This window comes from Oreochromis aureus, linkage group 8, assembly GCF_013358895.1.
Source record: "Oreochromis aureus strain Israel breed Guangdong linkage group 8, ZZ_aureus, whole genome shotgun sequence".
In the NCBI taxonomy this organism is placed as follows: Eukaryota; Metazoa; Chordata; class Actinopteri; order Cichliformes; family Cichlidae; genus Oreochromis; species Oreochromis aureus.
The window spans coordinates 22,760,539-22,782,274 of record NC_052949.1 but is presented as its reverse complement, the minus strand read 5'-3'; the positions used below and the strand labels follow the sequence as shown (position 1 = coordinate 22,782,274).

Genomic DNA, 21,736 nt, shown 5'->3' with positions numbered 1-21,736 from the left:
ACCTTTTGCTGCAGACTCCGACCCCTTCCTAAAATCACACAAATTGTATAATTTACCCTTCTATGCGTTCACACTGAAAAGCACAGCTGCATGAAATAAAGAGTAAAAATAGGACAGCAACCTCTTTGTGACTTGGAAAAGTTGGTGGTGGCGTTTTGTTTTGCTCTCTGAGACTGACTGCAAGTTGTTGTGGTGACCAACAGATCGCACAGAGGTTAGGGATGGAACGCCCTAAACTTCTGAGACATTTTGATTACAAGGCAACTGATCAGGTTACCTTGAGGAGATAATCCATCTCCAAACAATCACAGTTAAACTCAGATTCACTGCAATCGTTCTCAGACATACTGCCAACATGGTTACAATCAATCTCTGTCAGTCTGTCTGTACCAATGAGCTCAACTCATCTGCATCTCTTTGCAACTGGTAACAAAGGACCTGTGTCATTTTGCTGTTATTTTAGGGTAAATATGATCTTGGAGCAGTCTCCATCAGTAGGATCACTGCAGCATAGCAACAGCAGTAGTTTTCAGTCAGTGATGGTACGTGAGGTGGGTTTTTTTGTGTTTATGCATGTTACGTTCTCATCTTCAGGATAGAAAAATATAATATTACTTATGTTCAGCAAATGCAGCAGCTGCATGGCATTTATGATCCAATGCTGCTGTACTCATTTCCAGTAATCACACTACCTTGCCAAAATTCAAGCACTGCACAAATAAGTTAATAGAGTATTACATGGAAAAGTACTAAATGAAACATCTGAATTGAGACACAGAGTATGTGTTGTTAAAAGTGATATTTTTTTATGATAACATGGAAAATACTAAAGATAAAAAGAATCTGATGCAATATATAATACATAATCTATACATGAGAGTTGTTTTAGATTAAAAAAAAATCTGGAGGAAAAAAAATGCCCAAGTGTCTAATCTAAAGTAGGCTACATCTGGGCTAAGAAGGCATCCGAGCTCAGGTCATGGTACAGTCACTGCTCTTTGTATGCTTGTGTGTGCCAGTCTGTGTGTGGGGCCAGCTGGTGTTCCAGATTATGCTTAAATCCCCGCTTTTACGCCCCCACTCCAAATTATCCCTGCTAGTCCAATGTTCTGTACCGAGAACTGCAGGTCCGATTGCCGACGGTCCATATGGGGAGAGAAGATTAGGGTTAGAGGCTGGGGCTGAACTGTGCCAGAGGTGGTAAAAGTTAGCAGTGAGGCTGGAATACTTTAACAGGTTGACTTATCAGGCCGTAAAAGCAACAAATTTATTTTGACAGAAGTCACATTTTGCTTTTGAGCTACTCATAAAATGTTACACCAACCACTGGTTTCAGCGAGTTCACAGAGGTCACTGTTACCAATGAAACTCTACCCGCTGCATAGCTGCATGCGGTTGGCAGTCAGGGTGGAATGAAGTAATGTTAATCTGCTAATAAGCAGTATCAGCGACTTGAGCCGCAGGTCCCTGGTTTTACATAGTGGAAAATGAAGGAATGGGAAATGATGTCACTTGTAAAACTCTAATGAAAAAGACCTTAGGCATAAGGGAAGATGGATTTTGATCTTTAATGATAATATAATGTGACAGTGTTGCAGATAAAGCATGACAGTGAGTAAAAGTGAGACACAGATAGAGAAAAATAGCCAGAAAAGAAGAGACAGACAGAATAATCCAAACTGAACTGAGAGAATTTCCCATTCTAAAGTTTTTCCCTTTATTCAAGCCAACCAACCTCTCCTGCCTTCTTCCATTTAGCAAGAACATCTCTGGATCTACAACAGACTCCACTCTGGCACTGATGTTGACGTTCATCAGCGTAAATTAAAGCTAAGGGATACTTTAGATGTTATACAAAATAAGGTAAATATATTAAAAATGCATGATGCAGATTAAGCAGTGTCTTTTTCAGCAACACATACATACACTCATCAGCCACTTTGTTAGGTACACCTGTTCAGCTGGTTGTTATCGCAAATATGTAATCAGCCAATCTCATTGCAACAACTTAGTGCAGACATGTAGTTATGGTCAAGACTACCATTAGGGTTTGATCCACCATGCCATACCAAGAAAGTGTTTGATTGGCAATGGATTTTTTTTTCAGCACGATGATGATCTCAAATACTCCACCAATGCAATGAAAGCACATCTGGATAGAAATAAAAACACAATGGAGAACTATCAGTCGTGGATTGACCTCCCCAGAGCCCAGACCTCAATGAAGCAATCTGGCATCGTCTTAACAGAGAACAGAAAAAAAACGCAGCCAACATCCAAAGAAGAGTGTCTTTCAAGAAGCCTACTAATTACACTGTGGGAGGTTAAGATTTGTATTTAACTAAGAAACATTGACATTAATTGTATGTGAATTTTGTTTCAGTTTCTTCATCCTTAATCCAACTTTGCTTCTTGAACATCATTGTGTTAGCAGCCAGCTGCGGTTTGAACCTCTCAACATTTTCCTGGATTAAAGAAAGCCACACTCGCTTGGTCTTTTTCACTGACCTCCACCACTGTCTACAGTCTTACCAAGGTCATTAAATTGTCTAGCACAACGTGTGTGTGTGTGGGAGAGAGATTTGTTCGGTTGGCTTCTGAAGACGGGCCTGGCAGACATCTGCCAAAGGTATTACCTCATGTCCTTCAGCCAGCTCCCTGTGGAGCTCCGTGTTTATGTCAGTGAAAGACAAAGCGGGGAGGCAGTGTGGACTAGCTCTGCTTCATACTGTACACTCTGACGTCAGTGTAATGGATGTGGTTTGGTGACACACATTCGCATAATGGCTAACTCCGTTCTCCAGTTTAGAAACTTTTACTGTAACTCTTCAAGTACACACACACATTCTCACACACTGCCGCTGCAGTAATTTTCCATGGTTAAAAACAGGCCTTTAGGGATGAAAACTCACATATGGCAAAGAGTCAATGCTACTGCATTCGACACCAAGTCATATTTCTGTTATTTCTGATCATTCGAGAAACATAAATGTCTGTTATACTTGAAAAAAATAAAATACCAATTGAATAAAATGCTTAAAAACAGAGTGATTTATTATCACGCTGGAGATTTAGCTATGCTGCCGTCTCTGGCTGAAACCTCTTTGGGAGCACCAAAAATTCCTCAAACATCCCTTTGATGAGCAAAGTAAAGAAGCAGCGATGTTAGTAGGTTCATTGCTGAGCGAGAAACAGAGGACGGTAAACATCTGTCTGTGCAGTCTACAGCGTACAGGTTTAGACTTTGTGTCTTAATGACAGAAAATAAACTGAGGAGCAACCAAGCGAACTGTGAGTTTTCTGACAACAAATAGGAAACAGCTTGTGTACTGCTTGGTCATTAAAATATTTTGGGTTTTTTATCATCACAAAAAAATCAGGAAGTTGCATAACCGCAAAAAAATGAGTTCACTGTACAGGACTGCCGCTGAAGTCGGTCCCGAGGGTGACAGTCATGCTGTTGCAATCAGCATAAAGAAACATGCATGCAGGAATGCAGATTGAACTCATTTAGAGAGTTTTCTTATGGATTTGAATGTGTGCCAGCTTTGCAGTGTGAGACTATGGATCTGAAAACCTCAGGCCTTTCAGGTAACATAAAAAGAAATAAGGTGTCTCACTCTTGTTTCCGCTGTTTCCTCCTTAATAACAACACATTATTCTGCCTGGAAACGAACCGGCATGCTGGCCTGTAGGCCTGCTTCTTTTGTTACAAACCACAAATGACTGGTGGAGGCGACATCGTTGGAAAGAGAGGATTTCTTCGACAAAATAGGCATTGCGTCATGTTGAGCTTGCCTGAGCAATCATCATTAAAAAAGCTTTTCTGAGTAAGAGAAATTTGTCATTAAGGAAATCTCTTTTTATCCGAGTGCCAGGTTGTCTTTGGTGAAGATGGAATTCTAAGCTGAGGGTGACTTCTTTAGGTCTTAGGGAATCTGAATGTTTATCTGGCTGCAAATTCTATCTCTGCACCTGTTCGTGGTGCCAAGAAAACAGTCATAAATGTGGAATTCCTGCTAAAGGAGATCACTGGAAATTTTCTGCTAATAAGGCTGGATTTTAACTAGTGCTTTGGACGGGTCCCGATCAGCAGGAGAGTCAGCTATGGAAAGGAAAGAAAAGAAACAGGGAGGAAACAACTGGCAAAAGGAAAAAGGTGGAGAAGAATCAAGGGAGGGGGAAAAACTAATGTTAACAACTGTATAAGTCATCAAAATGGCTTTGAGTAAAACCATAGAGAATTTGAGGCTAGTGCACATTTAGGATCTATCATTGAATTACAAAGTGGCCCTTAAGACCAACAGAGTTGAAAATAATATGCAACACATTTAAACATTAAAACGGTCTTTGCTAAGATTGTCTGAGGGATTTAAAGCATCCCTAGAGAGCTTCCTCTCCCAACATTCAGCCCAAACTCTTATCTAAGGCTTTTTGATAGAATGGCCCCAGGCGTTAAAACTAAACCATGTGGCTGATCTGCGCTGAAGAAGAGAGAATTTTTACCAGCTTACACGCACGAACACATCACAAAACTCTCCCGTTGAACTACAAGGATGTGAGCTGCGGTTCGGTTTAACATCCGATTTATGGCGTATAATGTGAAGCAGGTGTGAGATCGAGGCTAGCTCAACAGCATGGAATGGGCTAGCTGAGGTGTCAGCCAGCACAGCCACACCAGGAGTGAATGAAGCGCGCTCCCAGATGGTGGAAGGGAGGGCAGGGTGAGCAAACAGCACAGATGAGCTGGACACTTTTGAAACTGCACCACTTCTCAGCCTATACAGGGAGTGCAGAATTATTAGGCAAATGAGTATTTTGTCCACATCATCCTCTTCATCCATGTTGTCTTACTCCAAGCTGTATAGGCTCGAAAGCCTACTACCAATTAAGCATATTAGGTGATGTGCATCTCTGTAATGAGAAGGGGTGTGGTCTAATGACATCAACACCCTGTATCAGGTGTGCATAATTATTAGGCAACTTCCTTTCCTTTGGCAAAATGGGTCAAAAGAAGGACTTGACAGGCTCAGAAAAGTCAAAAATAGTGAGATATCTTGCAGAGGGATGCAGCAGTCTTAAAATTGCAAAGCTTCTGAAGCGTGATCATCGAACAATCAAGCGTTTCATTCAAAATAGTCAACAGGGTCGCAAGAAGCGTGTGGAAAAACCAAGGCGCAAAATAACTGCCCATGAACTGAGAAAAGTCAAGCGTGCAGCTGCCAAGATGCCACTTGCCACCAGTTTGGCCATATTTCAGAGCTGCAACATCACTGGAGTGCCCAAAAGCACAAGGTGTGCAATACTCAGAGACATGGCCAAGGTAAGAAAGGCTGAAAGACGACCACCACTGAACAAGACACACAAGCTGAAACGTCAAGACTGGGCCAAGAAATATCTCAAGACTGATTTTTCTAAGGTTATATGGACTGATGAAATGAGAGTGAGTCTTGATGGGCCAGATGGATGGGCCCGTGGCTGGATTGGTAAAGGGCAGAGAGCTCCAGTCCGACTCAGACGCCAGCAAGGTGGAGGTGGAGTACTGGTTTGGGCTGGTATCATCAAAGATGAGCTTGTGGGGCCTTTTTCGGGTTGAGGATGGAGTCAAGCTCAACTCCCAGTTCTACTGCCAGTTTCTGGAAGACACCTTCTTCAAGCAGTGGTACAGGAAGAAGTCTGCATCCTTCAAGAAAAACATGATTTTCATGCAGGACAATGCTCCATCACACGCCGTCCAAGTACTCCACAGCGTGGCTGGCAAGAAAGGGTATAAAAGAAGAAAAACTAATGACATGGCCTCCTTGTTCACCTGATCTGAACCCCATTGAGAACCTGTGGTCCATCATCAAATGTGAGATTTACAAGGAGGGAAAACAGTACACCTCTCTGAACAGTGTCTGGGAGGCTGTGGTTGCTGCTGCACTAATGTTGATGGTGAACAGATCAAAACACTGACAGAATCCATGGATGGCAGGCTTTTGAGTGTCCTTGCAAAGAAAGGTGGCTATATTGGTCGCTGATTTGTTTTTGTTTTGTTTTGAATGTCAGAAATGTATATTTGTGAATGTGGAGATGTTATATTGGTTTCACTAGTAAAATAAATAATTGAAATGGGTATATATTTGTTTTTGTTGTTGCCTAATAATTATGCACAGTAATAGTCACCTGCACACACAGATATCCCCTAAAATAGCTAAAACTAAAACAAACTAAAAACTACTTCCAAAACATTCAGCTTTGATATTAATGAGTTTTTTGGGTTCATTGAGAACATGGTTGTTGTTCAATAATAAAATTATTCCTCAAAAATATAACTTGCCTAATAATTCTGCACTCCCTGTAGTGGGTCACTGCTCAACTTAGACACTCAATATGCACTTGGTAAAAAATGTGCAAGTAAATGGATACATGCAACATTACTGAGTTAGATTTGTTCCTACTTCATATAAGTGTTGCACTTTTATTGCAGCTGACCAGTCACAATGTTGTGATGTCATAATTTTGCAACAATTGGCGTGTCCAAATTCATGGGCTGCATCCTCCTGAGGACGCATTTGTAGGCCGATTACGTCACAGCGACACGACGAAGGCTGTCCAAATTCGTAGACTCCTCCGAATGCAGCTGACAAATGCGTCCTCCTTTTCCCCGAATTTGAAGGATGGGTCGGGTGTATCCTTCGTGGCCCACCATGTCCCAGAATTCATAGCGCGGCCCAGCCAAACTCCAGTTTTCAACAATGGCGGCCGCTACTAAGTTTTAAAATTACTTTTATTAATCTTTCTGGGTCACAAAATAAACTTTTAACATATTTTCAGGCGAGAAAGTAGCTGTGTAAACTTCAAATATCTGCTCGGTTTATCAAGACATCGCATATTTGCAAAAGTGCTCCGACGTTTTCGGAGACGTCTGTTACCCACCAGCTCGATAGCTAGCCGGGAGCTTGAGGGTCACTGGAGCCGCCGAGAACGGCACAACTCCCGGCACATCATTTTCAGATCACCGCGGTCTTTCGCTACTCAGGTTAAACGTAATATATATGTCACTTAGATAACATAAACATGTTCCTGTTCGGCTTTTTTCAGTGTTTTATTTGTTTGTGAGTAAATCGGTTTGGCTGAGATTAAAGTTATTAGATTAGATTAGATAAAATAAAACTTTATTAATCCCCCGGGTGGTTTTCACACAGCTGAATAAACGTCAAACAGAAAACTGATTAAACAGAAGTGTGAGATGGTCGAGAATTTGCACCAGTGTCCTGTTATATTTCAGATAGCAAGGAGCAGACAGCTGAGTTTATTAAACTCCACCGAGACAGCGGTGACGCAAATCTGAAGGCTGGACCGTCCAATTTCACTGCCGTTTACTTCCGGCCTACCCGACCTTCTGAGGCCGGGTCCTCAGGAGGATGCAGCCCATGAATTTGGACACGTCCAATCAATTCCAGTTTCTTTATATAGTACCAAATCACAAGACAGCAACAATCGCTTCAAGGTGCTTCATATTGTAAGATAAAGAGCCTACAATAATAGAGAGAAAACACAACAATTAAATGCAAGCACTTGGCAACAGTGGGAAAGAAAACAGGAAGAAGAAACTTCCAGCAGAACGATGCTCAGGGAGGGGCAGCCATCTGCCATGACTGGGTGGAGGTGATGGAATGGGATGATTTGTTCAGTCTACAAATCCAACAGGCAAACTTCATATGAGCCGTGCTAAACAAGGCTACTTCTGACTGCCCACTGATCTGCAAGCAACTTTGCAACCCAACTTCACCATAGCTCCTCCTTTTAAGCTGTATCTGCTTAATGAACGGTGTAGCTGTTGTCATTGATGCCTGCTCTCTATGCTAGGGTGCTGCTCTTCCACCTCTGGCTTTGCATGTGCGTTTAGTTGCCTTGGTAACTAGTGATGATTAAATCTATCAGCAAGGGTTTCAGTCGATTTACAGTTTTGAATTGAAACGCTTGAAAACCAAGGCTCTGAAATCAGGGGCTCATTATTCCTGAAAAACTGCCATGATTTATAATATCACTCCTCTTATTATTGGATGAAAAGTAAATCCTTTGTACTTTTGAATCCTCGCTGTCCAGTGGGAAAAAAAAATTCAACAAGATGACATATTTGAAAAGAACAGAAAAACATGACATATAATTCAAGATGGAGAGAACGCAGTGAAGGAGGGATGACCTTGCAGGTGAATTCTTAGACATCTAATGAAACAGAGACACTTACATGATCACCGGGCTGGGGTCTCATCAGAGAGACCTGGTCATACCCACGGCGGAACAGAGCCCAGATGGCATCCAGTTTCCCCTGAAAATGAAGGAGAGGAGCGAGATGTCAAACAGCTGGCCAGATGTGAATTGCACACTTCTCCACACTGCAATCTATCACCTAATAAAAGACTGCTCATACTGACTTTTCTATATCAGCAAACATTTGGTCTGTGGTTCTTTTTCAAGGCCGAGACCAGGTTTTAATCCCAAACAAACACCACTGCAGCTGATTTGACTGATTAGTTCCTTCCCCTCTGGATAAAGCTGCTGAATCACTGATTAGTCACAAAGACTGCTGGATATATTTTAGTTAACTCCGGTCATGAACGCTTTAACCTTTAGCAACATAAAGCAATTAATAAAGCATGATCTGCCAAGAATCTGAGCATGGGCTTACTTTTCAGAGACAGGAAAGAGCTGATCCCAGCTAAAACAACTTTAGGAATCCAGCGTGTATTTAACTGTAGACAGTATTTAACATTTGACAGAGCTGAAGGCAAATGTTTTGAGATAAAATCTTCTGGATTAACATGGATCCATGGATCCTAATCAGAAGTGCACTCACACATAAAAACAAAGTTTTAGAAAGATGGGGCCAGCCACAGCCCAATTTCCACATTCAGTGATCAATTTACAGTATTTACCCCACAGTGTTCACATTCACCTTCTGTACATGCTGTTACGCTGCTGTGAATGAATTATGAATGCAGCAGTGTGTACAGATAACAGTACGCTTACTGTATGAAAGGCGTCACACCGAGTGGTTTTATTTTAGGAGTAATATTTATGCTGTGCTGGCAGTCTCACTATGGGCATGTGTTGGTGCTATGGCACTATCAACTAATTACATGTATATAGTTTTAACTTCTGGCTATATACATGTGTGCTATGTGCTGGGAAATTTCTGCTGCCCTCACGTCTTTAAAAAAATCGGTGGGTGAAAACTCAAAAATGCAAAGTGGTCTGAGTGTAAACAAAGCACATTTTTGACTTTCTAAAAAAGGAGGGTTTTTATGTAAGAGCGGTGAGCGTGAATTCCTGAACTAAATGCAAACACTACAAGCATCTATACGGGATAACAGAGGGTGTAGGTATAGTTTACATTACAGTGTCCCATTGTGTGCTGATTCTGTGAAACTGTGTTTACCCGGATGGGCGTGTACCACTTCCGGCTCTGAGGTGGCTTCTTGCTCTGAGGTTTCTTAGGTTTTGGCTCATAGGGTTCGTACTCCTGCTCCGGCATTTTCACCACAGCGTTCTTTGGCTTTTCCAGCTTAGCCCCCTCCTCAGTTGAACCCTTCCCTCCCCAGCGCACCTACAAGACGGTAGACCATACAAAAACAGAAAAGGTCACTGCAATCTGTTGTCTACAGATTTAATCGTGACTTTATTTAAGCACCGTAAATGCATCATATTGACACCTCCATCCTCTTGATGCCCCCAATTCCTCTTCCTCCATAATATGAGGCATCCACAGTGGGCCATTTCTTTTTGGGGAGACCGTCGTCGTCATCGGACTCCTAAACACAGGTACACAAAAGAGTTTGTCTTTCACAGAGGAAATAGTCTTGAAGTATTACTGACTTAATCTGTATTTATGTGCATGAGTGTGTGTGTGTGTTTTTTGACTCACAGGCTCAGGAGGAGGTGGAGGAGGAGGCTCTTTGATCACCTTTAGACAAATAAGAGACATGCCATGATTTTAAAAAGCTCATCCATAACATTAATGCTCCCTTTTAGAGTTAATATATACATAGGAGTTGCTTACGGGCTATGCAGGAAAACCCTTTCAAAGCTAATTGTCATGCAAGTGTTTATTATTTGTGAAACAGTATTTCTTACCACGGTGCAGCAGAGCGGCCAGAACCACCAGAGGAAGAGCAGAGCGAGGAGGAGGAACAACGCCAGCAAGGTGATCAGGAGAATGGTGCCATCGAACTGGAGGGCAGACACAAGCACACGACGCTAGAACATTATGACAAGTGCAGCGTGCACAGGCACTCGCCTTTCGCAGGCTGGACATAGATGCTAGCTAAACAAAATGCTGCACTAGAAGAAGGAAGTTGGCAACTGACACAAGAACTGATAAAAGTAGTAGTAGAAGTAAGAAGTAAGGCATTTACCGCTGACAATTTTGAGGTACTTGTAAATTATTTTACAAGTCAACTACCAAATTTGTGGCATGTATAGGAATAGAATAGAATAGAATGCCTTTATTGTCACTATACAGTTGTACAATGAGATACAGAGCATCTCCTACTCAGTGCAAACATGCTGGGGGGGCTGTGTTATTGGTGCATGTGTGATCCATAGCTCTGATCTGGGACCTCGCTGCCCTTCTTCACTCATGCATAAGGTGCTAGCCTTCTATGTATGCGCATAGAAATCTTGACTTTGTGCTTGATTTACTTGTTATGTATAGTGTGATTGACAATACATATATAATAAAAACAGAAATAATAAGAATAAGTGCTTCAACTTTTGGCACTAGCTGGAAGATTTTTGCTTTTTGTTTTCAACTACAACTAATATTAGTACCAGCAACAGCAACTGTGACAGGAGTAGTGGTAGAACCAGATGTAGTGACTGAATGCTCGTATTATCCACAGTGGTAGTGCTGACAAGAAGAAGTAGTACAGTATTTTCAGCCCTAATAGCAGTAGCGACAACAGATTAATCATAGCTGTGGTATGACTGATTTGAAAGAAAATAGTAAAAGCATATAGGCTCTAATATTCATGTTTTTCTTTCTCGAGGACAGTGGTTAATGTGAGCTTTTGCCATCCCTGAGTGAATCCTTATGTTGACACTGCTCGCTTTAAGCTAGGCAGACGTCCGCTGGCCAAACATGGTTCTCATTAGAGACCGCAGATGAGGATCATATGTGGTTAGACTTTCCCCTATCTATCTATCTATCTTGTGGCAAAGCTGTGGAGGATTTATCTGAACTCAGCAGTGGGGCCCGCTGCAGAAAGCATGTCAGCGGAGCCAAATTATTATTTATTAAAAATCACCCAGGTTATGATTTCCTGTGACAACAACTTAATTTGCAGACAAGTTAAAACACTAGATGGTGGGGTGGGGGGGACGGGGCAGGGTTACTGCTAGCAAACAATGCTGAAAATTTTAATAGTGGCCACATCTGCATTTTGCTGCTTTTTCACATGTGAAGTGTGCGTTTTCTCCCATGCAATATGGGTGTTTTTTGTGGGCTAAGTACAAAGGCTGAAACCCCTCAGTGTGACACTTTGACAGATTCTGGGGAAGGGATGCAGGGGGTCAGTGGGTTTGTGGCTTTTGCTTTCAGCTTTGATTCAGAGACTCCAACTTGCATGTTGTTTATTGCACCAGGCCTTCCAATCTCCAGCTGACAACTTTCCGTGCCTTCTCGAGCCTGGTGAGACTTCAGTCTATATGTTTTAGTTTAGTGCCATGAGGCAGCTAATTGCAATGGTATGTCTAATTGAGCTCTCTATCGTGAACCACAACACAGTGATTTAAATTTGCAGCGTCTTCGTGGATATGATGCTGCATGGATCGAGGCGGTGCAGCTTCAAAGACTGCATATCTTTTCGGGTTTTTTTCGGCCTGTTTGATATGTTCCAACATACAAACTTCATTTAGTTAAACTGCTTTAAATTGCATTTGTTAACTTCTTTTCATGGACTAAAATGCTGCTCCGTTTCACACATGCACCACCTCTAAATAGTGGTACCAAGAGTGCATCTGTCACAGATGTTTCACCCACAAAACTAAAATATTAAACCCGGGAACTTCAAGGTCACCAAGCAGCTTCTTTAACCTTTTTTTGTGCCCAACACAAGGAGGTTCATAAGGTCTTTGTTGGGTGGCTCACTGCTACCAAAAAAGAAGGAGAAAAACAAAACTGAGAGTGGAGAAAGCGAGACAACAGACTAATAAGAAAAGAGAGAAATGTTGGAGAAAGCAGAAGAAGCACAAGAAGAGTAGAAACTACACAAACTTTTTTTCTTTCCATTTTTTCACAATTAAAATCTTTGCAGTGTCCCTGCGTGGATACATGAAGCTTCCACTTACACACTCTGTGGTGGTGATATGAACGTTGCTGCTGATGAAGGACAGACCGTCATTCATGCTCACTTGGAGATAAATCACCCTGAAACAACACACATGCACACAGATGAAGGAAAGGAGAGTAGATCAGTGTTTGGGTATAACATTACAATCCACACTAAGCGAATTTAGATCGGTTTATTTAGTCTGTCTGAAGTTTTTCCAGCTCAAGCTTGACTTTGTTTGATGGGAATGATGTCATTTAAACTTGGGTTCATGCCAAATAACGTCACCGAACTGTCTGCGAAAGGCGAGGTGGTTCGTTACATGTGAGAGCGAAATCTGAACCAAAAGGGAACGACCACAAGAGCAAAGGATTATGAGCTGAAAGTGACAGATTTTTAGCTTAGGAGAAAACTGAAATCTGAGCAATTTCTTTTCTGCAGTAACTCGAAAGAGGTTGCTTTCGACTGTTTCCAGCTGCGAAAATCTCAACCCAGCAGGAGGAAATGTTATTAAAAACTCTTCCTAATAGATGAGGTATGCGCTGAGTCGTGTGACTGGTGTTTACGAGCCCCGTATCGCTTGCAAATTGTGCAATCTGACTCCAAATAAACCAAACTTTTGGAAAAAAAGAAAAGAATCGGCAAGGGTTAATAAACAAAGAAAGTTTAGAGTGTTTTCATGTGACTGATTGTGCAACACAGCAGGCACGGCAGCCAATACAGGGAAGAACTGAAAACACAACCTGCTAGTTTGGGCTATTTTTCATGGTTCTGGACAGGTTGTGTGTTTTTTTGTTTTTTCCAAGAAATGACAACATGCTAAAAGCATCACGAGGAGTAACAACAACAACCACTTCTACTCTTTAAAGGCAGTTCATCATATCTACTTGGAACTACAAAATAATTTGTTCAACAGATCTCAAGTAAATATTTTTCTCACTTCAAAAATGGATAAAGTTGCCAAAAAGAGTACAGAGTACGATTTGCGTCTGTATTCCAGTGAAAACCATGTAGGTTTTCCTGAAGGCCTGAAATCCTTCTCCCTTTGAGAGGTGAAAAACAATTCAAGTGACCCCCAGAGACCTCTCCGAAGCCTGTTGTTATTCACTTCATAAAAACATGGATGAAAGGCATGCCTGGATGTGAAAGAGGTCTGACAGATGGAAAGAAGGGGGGTGCGGACAGAGAGGTGAGCTGGGTTAGTGGGTGAAGTTCATGATCAACAGCATATGGATTGTGCTGATGACAGACATCTGGACACGAGTGGATTGAAACCTAAAGATAGCCTAGACACCAGCATGCTTTTGATCACTTCTGCGTGGATGCCGACTCCGTCTCCTTAGTTCAGGTCTGGACATCTGTAGACAGAGTGTGGTATTAATAGAATCAGTCCACGTATGCATCCTAGCTGATCTCAGTGGCTAACTGACGGCATTTTAGTTTCCATATTACCAATAAAACCAATAAAAAATTCATTTATATAGCACCAAATCATAATGCTAACTAGAGCATTTGTTGAGGGCTAAATAGAGATTTAGTCCTTTTGATATGTGGTCATATCATCAAGTTTACTGCAGCAAAAAATGCTAATGGGAGTAAAAGACCAATGACCATCACTAATCATAGTGATCTGTATGATGTAGTTTATTATAATAGGAAACTATTACGAGAATAAAAAGCTAGAGAAAACCTGGGGAGGAAATGTAGGCTACTGTAGTAGACAGCTGTTAAGTACATACACAAACAATTTTAGATGTCCACAGAATATGCAGTATAGAAACGATAGGTCGAGTTTCAAAACCTCACTAAGAGGTTTTTACACTCTGCTGAGAATCAGGCTGCACAGAAACACACATGGCAAGGCCAGGGTAGGCGCTACATAGCTTTGATCAGTTGAGGCTGGATAAGCAGACAGCGCAGAGGAGCGATGATGGGATCAAATAAGGAGTTAATGATAAAAGACAGAAAAGAGACAGAAAAATAAACAGACGGGCAGGCAGAAGCTGTGGTGAGGTTTCACAGAAACTAGCAAATAGGTCAAAAAGAGCCTGCCTGGCACTAAAAGCTGCAGAAGTGGAGTGAAAGAGAGCGTCTGGAGGTGAAGTGTTTAGATTTGAAAGGACTTGAAAGTTTACAAGTGCTAAGGTAAGATCAGAACAACACACAAAGATCCAAATGAATCTGATCAACGCGAAATTGTGGGGATGTAATGCCACCACATCTGCTTTACAGTCCTTCTACCTTCGACTGAAGTTTCAGCGTCTGAGCCATCACTCCAGGTTTCCTAAATCTTTCTCCAAGGAAGCAAATCAACTTCTCTGTGCTACCGTACCACAGCCAGCACAAATACTCCCTCCAAATGTGATTTGCAACTGCTATTGTAGAGTTAAATGAAGGAATTTGTAAACAATTATAGAAATACAAGAAGGACCCTAAAAAAAAGTCAAGAAAGAAAGCGTGAGAAGAGAACTTCTGGTATTAGCTGACAAGGTCTCGTCTGCCTACTTTGTGTGTTTAAAGTCTTTACCACCATCCACTCAACCTTGTATTCTGTGGCCCAGTGTACTTTTCTTCCCATAAAGACTTAGGTTAGAGAGGTTTGTGGATTGTTGATGTTGGAGCATAGTTGGGCTCTAAAAGGAGAATACAGCTAGCTGATGAGAAGCAATTCTGGCCCCTTCTTGGGTTACACCGAAAACTTGTGTGACCGTCATGTGGTCAAAGTTCGAGAAGGCTAACCTCAGTTGTCTTAGTTTTCACAGCCCTTCATTGGCCTTTGAACACGGACAGAAACACTTCTTTTTAATGCCTTGTGATCCTGAACTTTAAAATGCAGCTCATTTTTTCTATTGTAATGTTAATCAGCTTCATGAAACCTCAACAAGCACAGAGGCCTGATTTGAATCTCATATAAACTTGGACTACAATGTTTTGAAAGTCATTATACCAGAACTGATTCATTTTCGGACACTTTAGAGCAAACCTTAAACTATTGACGTGGTATCGATTTACATGCAGATATGGAACGGTGTTAGCTTTCATTAGGTTTTTCTTCTTGAGGTAGTACTTTCTATCTGTGTCTACCAAGAATTTGCTTTAGTTTTCACTGCTCTGTTCTAATTTACGATAGAACTAAGACGTATTTATGAAGGGTTTACCACTGAATATGCCGCCACAGTGAGAGAGCCTCTTTTATTTTGGTAAGCTCTACTGGGATAAAGAACGGAGGAATCTGGCCTCAGATGGGGATCATAAACAGCTAATGTACAGCAGGCGTCTTATGGTCTGTGCACATATACACGCGAATATATTTATGTGTTTCTTGTCCCAGAGGCAAAGAATGTGGTCAAAGATGCACATGGACGACATTGAAGTATACGCACTTTCTCTTGAAAGGGTGATGACAGGGGATCTGCGTGACTAAATGAAGTCATGAAGTTATAAAGAAGAGGGACTTACTTTCCAACTTCATCGATAACAGGAGCTGAACACAGTAAGAATGTGTCTTCTACACCAGCTGGCTTTTCATCTACAAATTAAACAAAACATTTTGATCACGAAAGTCACTCTGAGCTATGTAGCATGTACAGACAACATACACGAGTGAAAAGTGAAATAGCTTGAGTTTGAGGATCTATTTTTTTTCTCTTGTTCGATTTATATTAAGGAAACAAAGCGTAGGTGTACTCACTGATGGTGATGGTGTCATTGATTTTGAAGCTGCAGAGCACCTGGTCGATGTTTCTTGCATGGAGAAACCCATTTCCTTTCACCACCACTTGAAAAGACTCTGGTTACACAAGGTATTTTTACATTTTAGACACTTGGCAAACAGTCTTTGCTAAGAAAAATCTGACACTTTATTACTTTATCCTACACGAAGCTCACTTTCCTGTTTAATGTGGCACAGTTGCACACCAGCATGGTGTGATGTCTCTCTAATAATGTAGCATTATTTCAGAAAAGCCAAGAAGCCTCCAGCTCAGCTTATCAGTCTCACACCGGTCGTTCTATTTAAACCTCCCCACAGTTTCTGCACGTCTGCAAGCTGCCTTGCAACCCACCCTTATTGCAGCTCCTGCTTTTCTTGCTGTTTCTTACTAAATCAGTGCCACATCTCCTGTTATTAATGTCCTCCCTGGGTTGCACTTATGCACCTTTGCAAATACAAGGGTTTTCTACATCTTATCCATGTCATAAGGTGGATGAGAAAATAACAATATCTTGACTGTAGTGGAACTGAGTGAAACTGAGCTTATTTTGCCACCATTGTCACGGAGAGAAAATAGCATGGGCCTTAGTCTCCTTACATTGCTTTAAAATACAATAAAAATTAACTAATGTCTCTGCTAGACCTTAAATAGTTACAATGTTTCCTGTCACAAATTGAAACTACTGTTGTATATCAGCCATATATGTATATAATAAGGTTAAATCTGTGAGGCAGCTTGCTCTAGCAGTAGGCCATGGTATAATATTCAGTGTGAAGTTAAATAATTTCCCTCTTTATGGGTGCAAGTAATTCATTGCTTCATAAAAGGCCAAGGCAGATGTGAAAAACAGTCAAAGTCCTTCTGCTATTGCCAAAAACTTTTAATCCAACCCTGCTTTTATCTGTTCATTTGTGGCTTTTAATGTCCATTTATTGTTGCTTTAACTGTCATAATCTTTCTCTTGGCAGGAGAGTAAAGGATGTTGTCTACTTTACATCATATCTGCAGGAAATCTCACCCCTGCCCCCCGTCTCACGGTCCCTCCTTTTAATGAGACTCTGTAATATTATTCCCTCCGTGTTACCCTGTCCCAGCAGATTTCCTGTAAGTGACCTGGATGGCCATAAATGGTCATTTCTTTCAGTCTGGGATTGTCATAATTCAAAGAAGCCGAGACCAGGCACCCACTAATGAAAATGACACAGTGGAAGGAGCAGTGGTTTGCTGGCAGATGTGTCGATGACTCAGGAGGGACTGAGTTCAAGCTGTAATTGTGAATGTGTGAGTTTTATAGCTCCTCACCTCCTGCACAAACACTGGAAGGCTCAGCTGCCAAAATTTCAATGCAGGATTTCTTGATGATCTGGGGGAGAAAAGACAGCAGTGATTTTTCCACATTTATTTTGATACTATCCTTGTTCATCAGCCAAGAGCTCAATTAATATGTTTTGGGTATATTTGGGAGTCATCTGATGTAAAATAATCCTTAATAATATTTATCAGTGTGTGTCTTAAAAACTTAAAAACAAGTTTGGGTTGGTTAAACCTCTTCCCAGAATACTCAAAACTCTCACTGCTTTGCAAATACAGCTGAATACTTTCATGTTTTGATTTTCTTATTATTTTAGTACAATAATAAGTTTTTTTCCTGGTGATGTTATTATTGAGTCTCTAATTTCTGTTTTTTCTTGATGACTGTTTTGTTCTGAGTTTCGGTTTTGCAATCCTGTGTCGTGGTTCATGTCTTGATTTTTATCTATGACAGTTACAGTTCCCACACTTTGTCTCATTTCTGTGTTTTTGTGTTGGTTCCTCTTTGTCCCCTTGTCTGAGATCTTGCTAAGTATAAGTAATTATGTCAGTAGTAGTGCTCTTTTAGTTATTTCCGGTTTCCTTTGAAAGATCTTATGTCTTGATTAGCTCCATCAGCCTCTAGTTCCCCATTCTGTTTCCAATCCCCAGTTAGTCATGTGCATATAAATAATCCTGTTTTATTTTTGTCACATGATCTGTAATGTTTGCGATTCATTCGCCTCTTTGCAACCCTTTGGGATCTTCAGTTCTCTTTATCGATTTTTTTTTTTTTTTACATCGATATACCTTTTATCCTAGTTTTTAGCAATTAAAGCTTTTAGCTGTTGGATCCTCCGACTTCTGAATCCTGCGTTTTATGACTCTGACTCTACGCTCTGCACATCTCATTGTGACAACATTATCTTAAATGATCAAAGTGAAGGGACTAGTATAACTTACTTTTCGATGGTTATGTTCTCCAATCTTAATACTTTTACATCAGAGATGTTCAAAGCATTAATAAAAGCAATACTTAAAAGTGATCAATCCTTTTAATAGGAAGTGAAAATCTTTTAAAAGAAATTCCAGCCTTAGATATTTTTCACAGGTTTTTTCCTTTTTATATAGCCTGCGTAATAAAACACAGTGAGAACACACGATGCATTCCATTAAGTTCAAGGAAAAATGATTGGGTAATTACATAAGCTAATGGTTTTAGCTATTTGACCATAATCAAACTCTTGGAGCGACACTTAGGTTTATGAGCTTGCTAGCTACAATGGATTAAATGTTCAAATGACAATCATTTCAGCTGGAAATGATCTGGTCACTGGCTAACGACTATGAGCCTAGTTTTGTTTATTACTCGCTGAAAGGACGACTGTAGCTGAGAACATTGGGCTTTAGAAAATTGTGATTTAGCTGAGTATATTGAGATTTCTCATGTGATGTCATTGCCTAAAATTGGATGTGATACAGCCACAGATTTCAAGGGAAAATTACATTTTCCCAGACTGATTGGCAGCCATTCCTGGATTTTGCTGGCTGTTGGTGTGTGAGAAAGAAGAGGGTGATAAACCAAAAATCTCCTAGTGACAGCTTTGTCTCGGATTATCATGAGTGCCTATAGATACACATCTGTCTGCAAACACTTCCAACTACTAGCTGAGTGGTATTCAACAGAAATGGAGGTTTGTCTCAGAGCTTCAGCCAACATGTTTCAAAAGAAACAACTTTCACAATGAAGGTCTCCAATTTCGGTTTGTATTGCAGTTCTTACATTTTCACTTCAGCTCAGAGAGCAGCTGGCCAGTGTTTGTAGACAAGTCCATCACTTCCATGCAAACCACAGGAGACTGCAACAATATCCTGCGACCAAAGCAATCACAAGAATGTTTCTGCCAACCAGCTGAAGAATACACATTTTTCCCAACTGACAGGTAGGTTGCTAGGGAAAATGGGGGTCACTGATCAGTCAACAGGACCATGTGACTATAGCTTTATCAGTCATTCTCCCAGTGACTGCCATCAACCTCAACCAACCACTCTCCACCAGTTGATGAATACTAATTTCACCCTCATGACCAGTGGTTGCCAGATGTTCATGAACAAGTCTCAAACCTGCATGACTGGTCCTTGATCCTACACTGTCACCGTGATTGTCACAGATCCAAAACTGAAAAAGCAAACTATTGCCCAGTGAGCTGATAAAAGCTTTTTTTTCACCATGTTAGCTGTAGGAGAGAACGCAAGTTGAAGTAGCTTACCCTGCTTGAACTGAACTCTGTGTGTGTTTCAGGCAGTATACACAAAGAGTTACAGTTCTGCGTGTTGCATGACAGAATACTGAGCAGAGAGTTGAAACCTAGAGAAAGTCAGTGCTCCTTTTAAAAGCTTAAAATTCGTTGTATTAACTGGTCTGAGAGAAAATAAAATCTTAAAGATATTCAGTCGTTATAAAATTGTACAATAGTGTTTTCAAAAGTCAGGTTTCGCTTTCAAATAAACAACTGTTTAAAATGACATTGCAGTGAAAAGGGATCTTATGTTGTATATGTAAATACGGATGTCTGAACGGAGCCTGTATGGGCTAGTTTCTCTGCAAGGAAAAGTGTTTATTTACCGAATCAATGACACCCCGCAGGGCGTGGAAGCCTCCCAAAACAGGAAACACATGTTCAATGGTGTCTGCAATGGTGGCCAGCTACAGTGGGAAAGAGTTCAGACAGAGGTACACAAACAGAAGAGAACAGAAGAAGGATTAACAAACTAAATAATCAAAGGAGGCTAAATAAACGTCAACAATGAAAGATGAGGCCGTGACAGGGGGAAAGCTGCCTCAAATGCACTCATACTCATGTGAAGCAATTTCAGATGGTTTAAAGGTAAAGAACTGTACAGTAAGAGAACACTTGAAGAGATCAGAGTTAAAAATCATTGGAGTTGGTTCACAGGGAAAATGATGGGTTAGCCAATATGCACAAGGGTCTCTGAATACACAGTAGTGAAAGCATTTTTTTTGTAATATTTCTTCATTTACAGAATAATGAGCACATGTGGTAGAGTACATGTCCTGTGGAGAATTTTTGCTTTTTTTCCTAATCAAATGTCTTATATTTGGGGGATTAAAGGGAATAAATTTCCATATACTGCACAAATTTGTCACATCTGAATTACCTGTGTCTCGTTGAAGTCTTTGACACCAACACAGTACACAATAGCTCCCAGAGATCTGGCTTCATTTGCCTGTTTGAACAACAAAGGCAAAAAGTTGAGCAAACTCCAGAAAACTGTCAGTGAAGCCAATGAGAGCAATTCTGCTTCCAGTTTAGCCCTGTTACTGAGCTCTAACCAGAGTCATCTGGAAAATCAGTGTTAGTGTGAATTTGTTACCTGATGTTGTGCATCTCTAAGCTGATGCTCATGTAGCTCTCCATCAGTCAGAGCAATAATCACGCTGGCAGTACCTGCAAATCATATACGCCTGTGTTGTAAATTCACCATGTGCTCCATTGTTGCCCAACAAATTAGATAATTATGTTTATTAATGCTTACCAAAGTTCTCCTTCTTTATCTGCTGATTTGCCTTTAAATAAAGTCACAGCACATTTCAGACTTAAACAGGTAATAGAAGGAGCCTTGAGTAGGTCTGTACTTAGCAGATTGATTTTGCAGTGTAAAAATGTATGGACACATTACAGCACACACTCACAAGCTGTAATCCGAGGTGCATGAAGGTATCTCCACCGGGAACCTCTCTGTTCAGTGCGTTCAAACCCTTTGTGATGTCGACTCTGCAGAAAGTAACAAAGCAAAATTGGATTCCTGTCCTACCTGAGCATTTCTGGAAGCTTACCTACGGTATTGATTAAACTTTTTTTAGTTATAGAAATACAGTATATAAAGCAAATACAGAGTTTGTACAGTTCTAATGAGCTTGAAAGTCAATATTTGGTATGAGCACCTTTATTCTTCAACACAAACTCAACTCTTATATTCAAGCTTTCTTATAATTTCTTTAAATATTCAGAAATAATTCTCCAGGGTCCTTCAAGGACATTCAATAATGTTGAAGTCTGGGCTCTGGGGAGGCCAATCCATGACTGACAGTGTTCCATTGTGTGTTTTTCTACCCAGTTATGCTTTTACTCCATTGGCAGTGCGTTTGGGATCATTGTCAAGCTGAAGAATGAAGCCGCTGCCAGTCAGATGCTTTCCTGATACTGCATTGTGGACTAAACTCTGACACTACTTTTCTGCATTCATAACTCCATCAATTTTTACAAGATTACCACCACTGACTGAAATGCAGCCCCAAACCATGACAGATCATTCACCATATTTTATAGATGGTTCTAGATGCTCATTGTTATACTTCTCAGCTGACCTCCTTCATATATATGTAGGGTGATATAT

General features: G+C 40.8%; 1 protein-coding gene across 1 annotated transcript in view; it reads right to left on the bottom strand.

Moving 5' to 3' along the window:
• antxr1c (ANTXR cell adhesion molecule 1c) overlaps positions 1–21,736 on the bottom strand; it is a 40,134-nt gene that overhangs the window by 4,003 nt on the left and 14,395 nt on the right. The window contains exons 4-17 of the mRNA XM_031748878.2: positions 21,033–21,114; positions 20,876–20,906; positions 20,714–20,787; positions 20,498–20,566; positions 19,944–20,024; positions 17,330–17,390; positions 16,006–16,104; positions 15,774–15,843; positions 12,334–12,412; positions 10,120–10,215; positions 9,911–9,949; positions 9,699–9,797; positions 9,425–9,592; positions 8,234–8,314 (exon numbers count right to left, since the gene is read on the bottom strand). Of these exons, the coding sequence (XP_031604738.1) occupies positions 8,234–8,314; positions 9,425–9,592; positions 9,699–9,797; positions 9,911–9,949; positions 10,120–10,215; positions 12,334–12,412; positions 15,774–15,843; positions 16,006–16,104; positions 17,330–17,390; positions 19,944–20,024; positions 20,498–20,566; positions 20,714–20,787; positions 20,876–20,906; positions 21,033–21,114 (1,129 nt within the window). The remainder of the gene's footprint in view (positions 1–8,233; positions 8,315–9,424; positions 9,593–9,698; positions 9,798–9,910; positions 9,950–10,119; positions 10,216–12,333; positions 12,413–15,773; positions 15,844–16,005; positions 16,105–17,329; positions 17,391–19,943; positions 20,025–20,497; positions 20,567–20,713; positions 20,788–20,875; positions 20,907–21,032; positions 21,115–21,736) is intronic.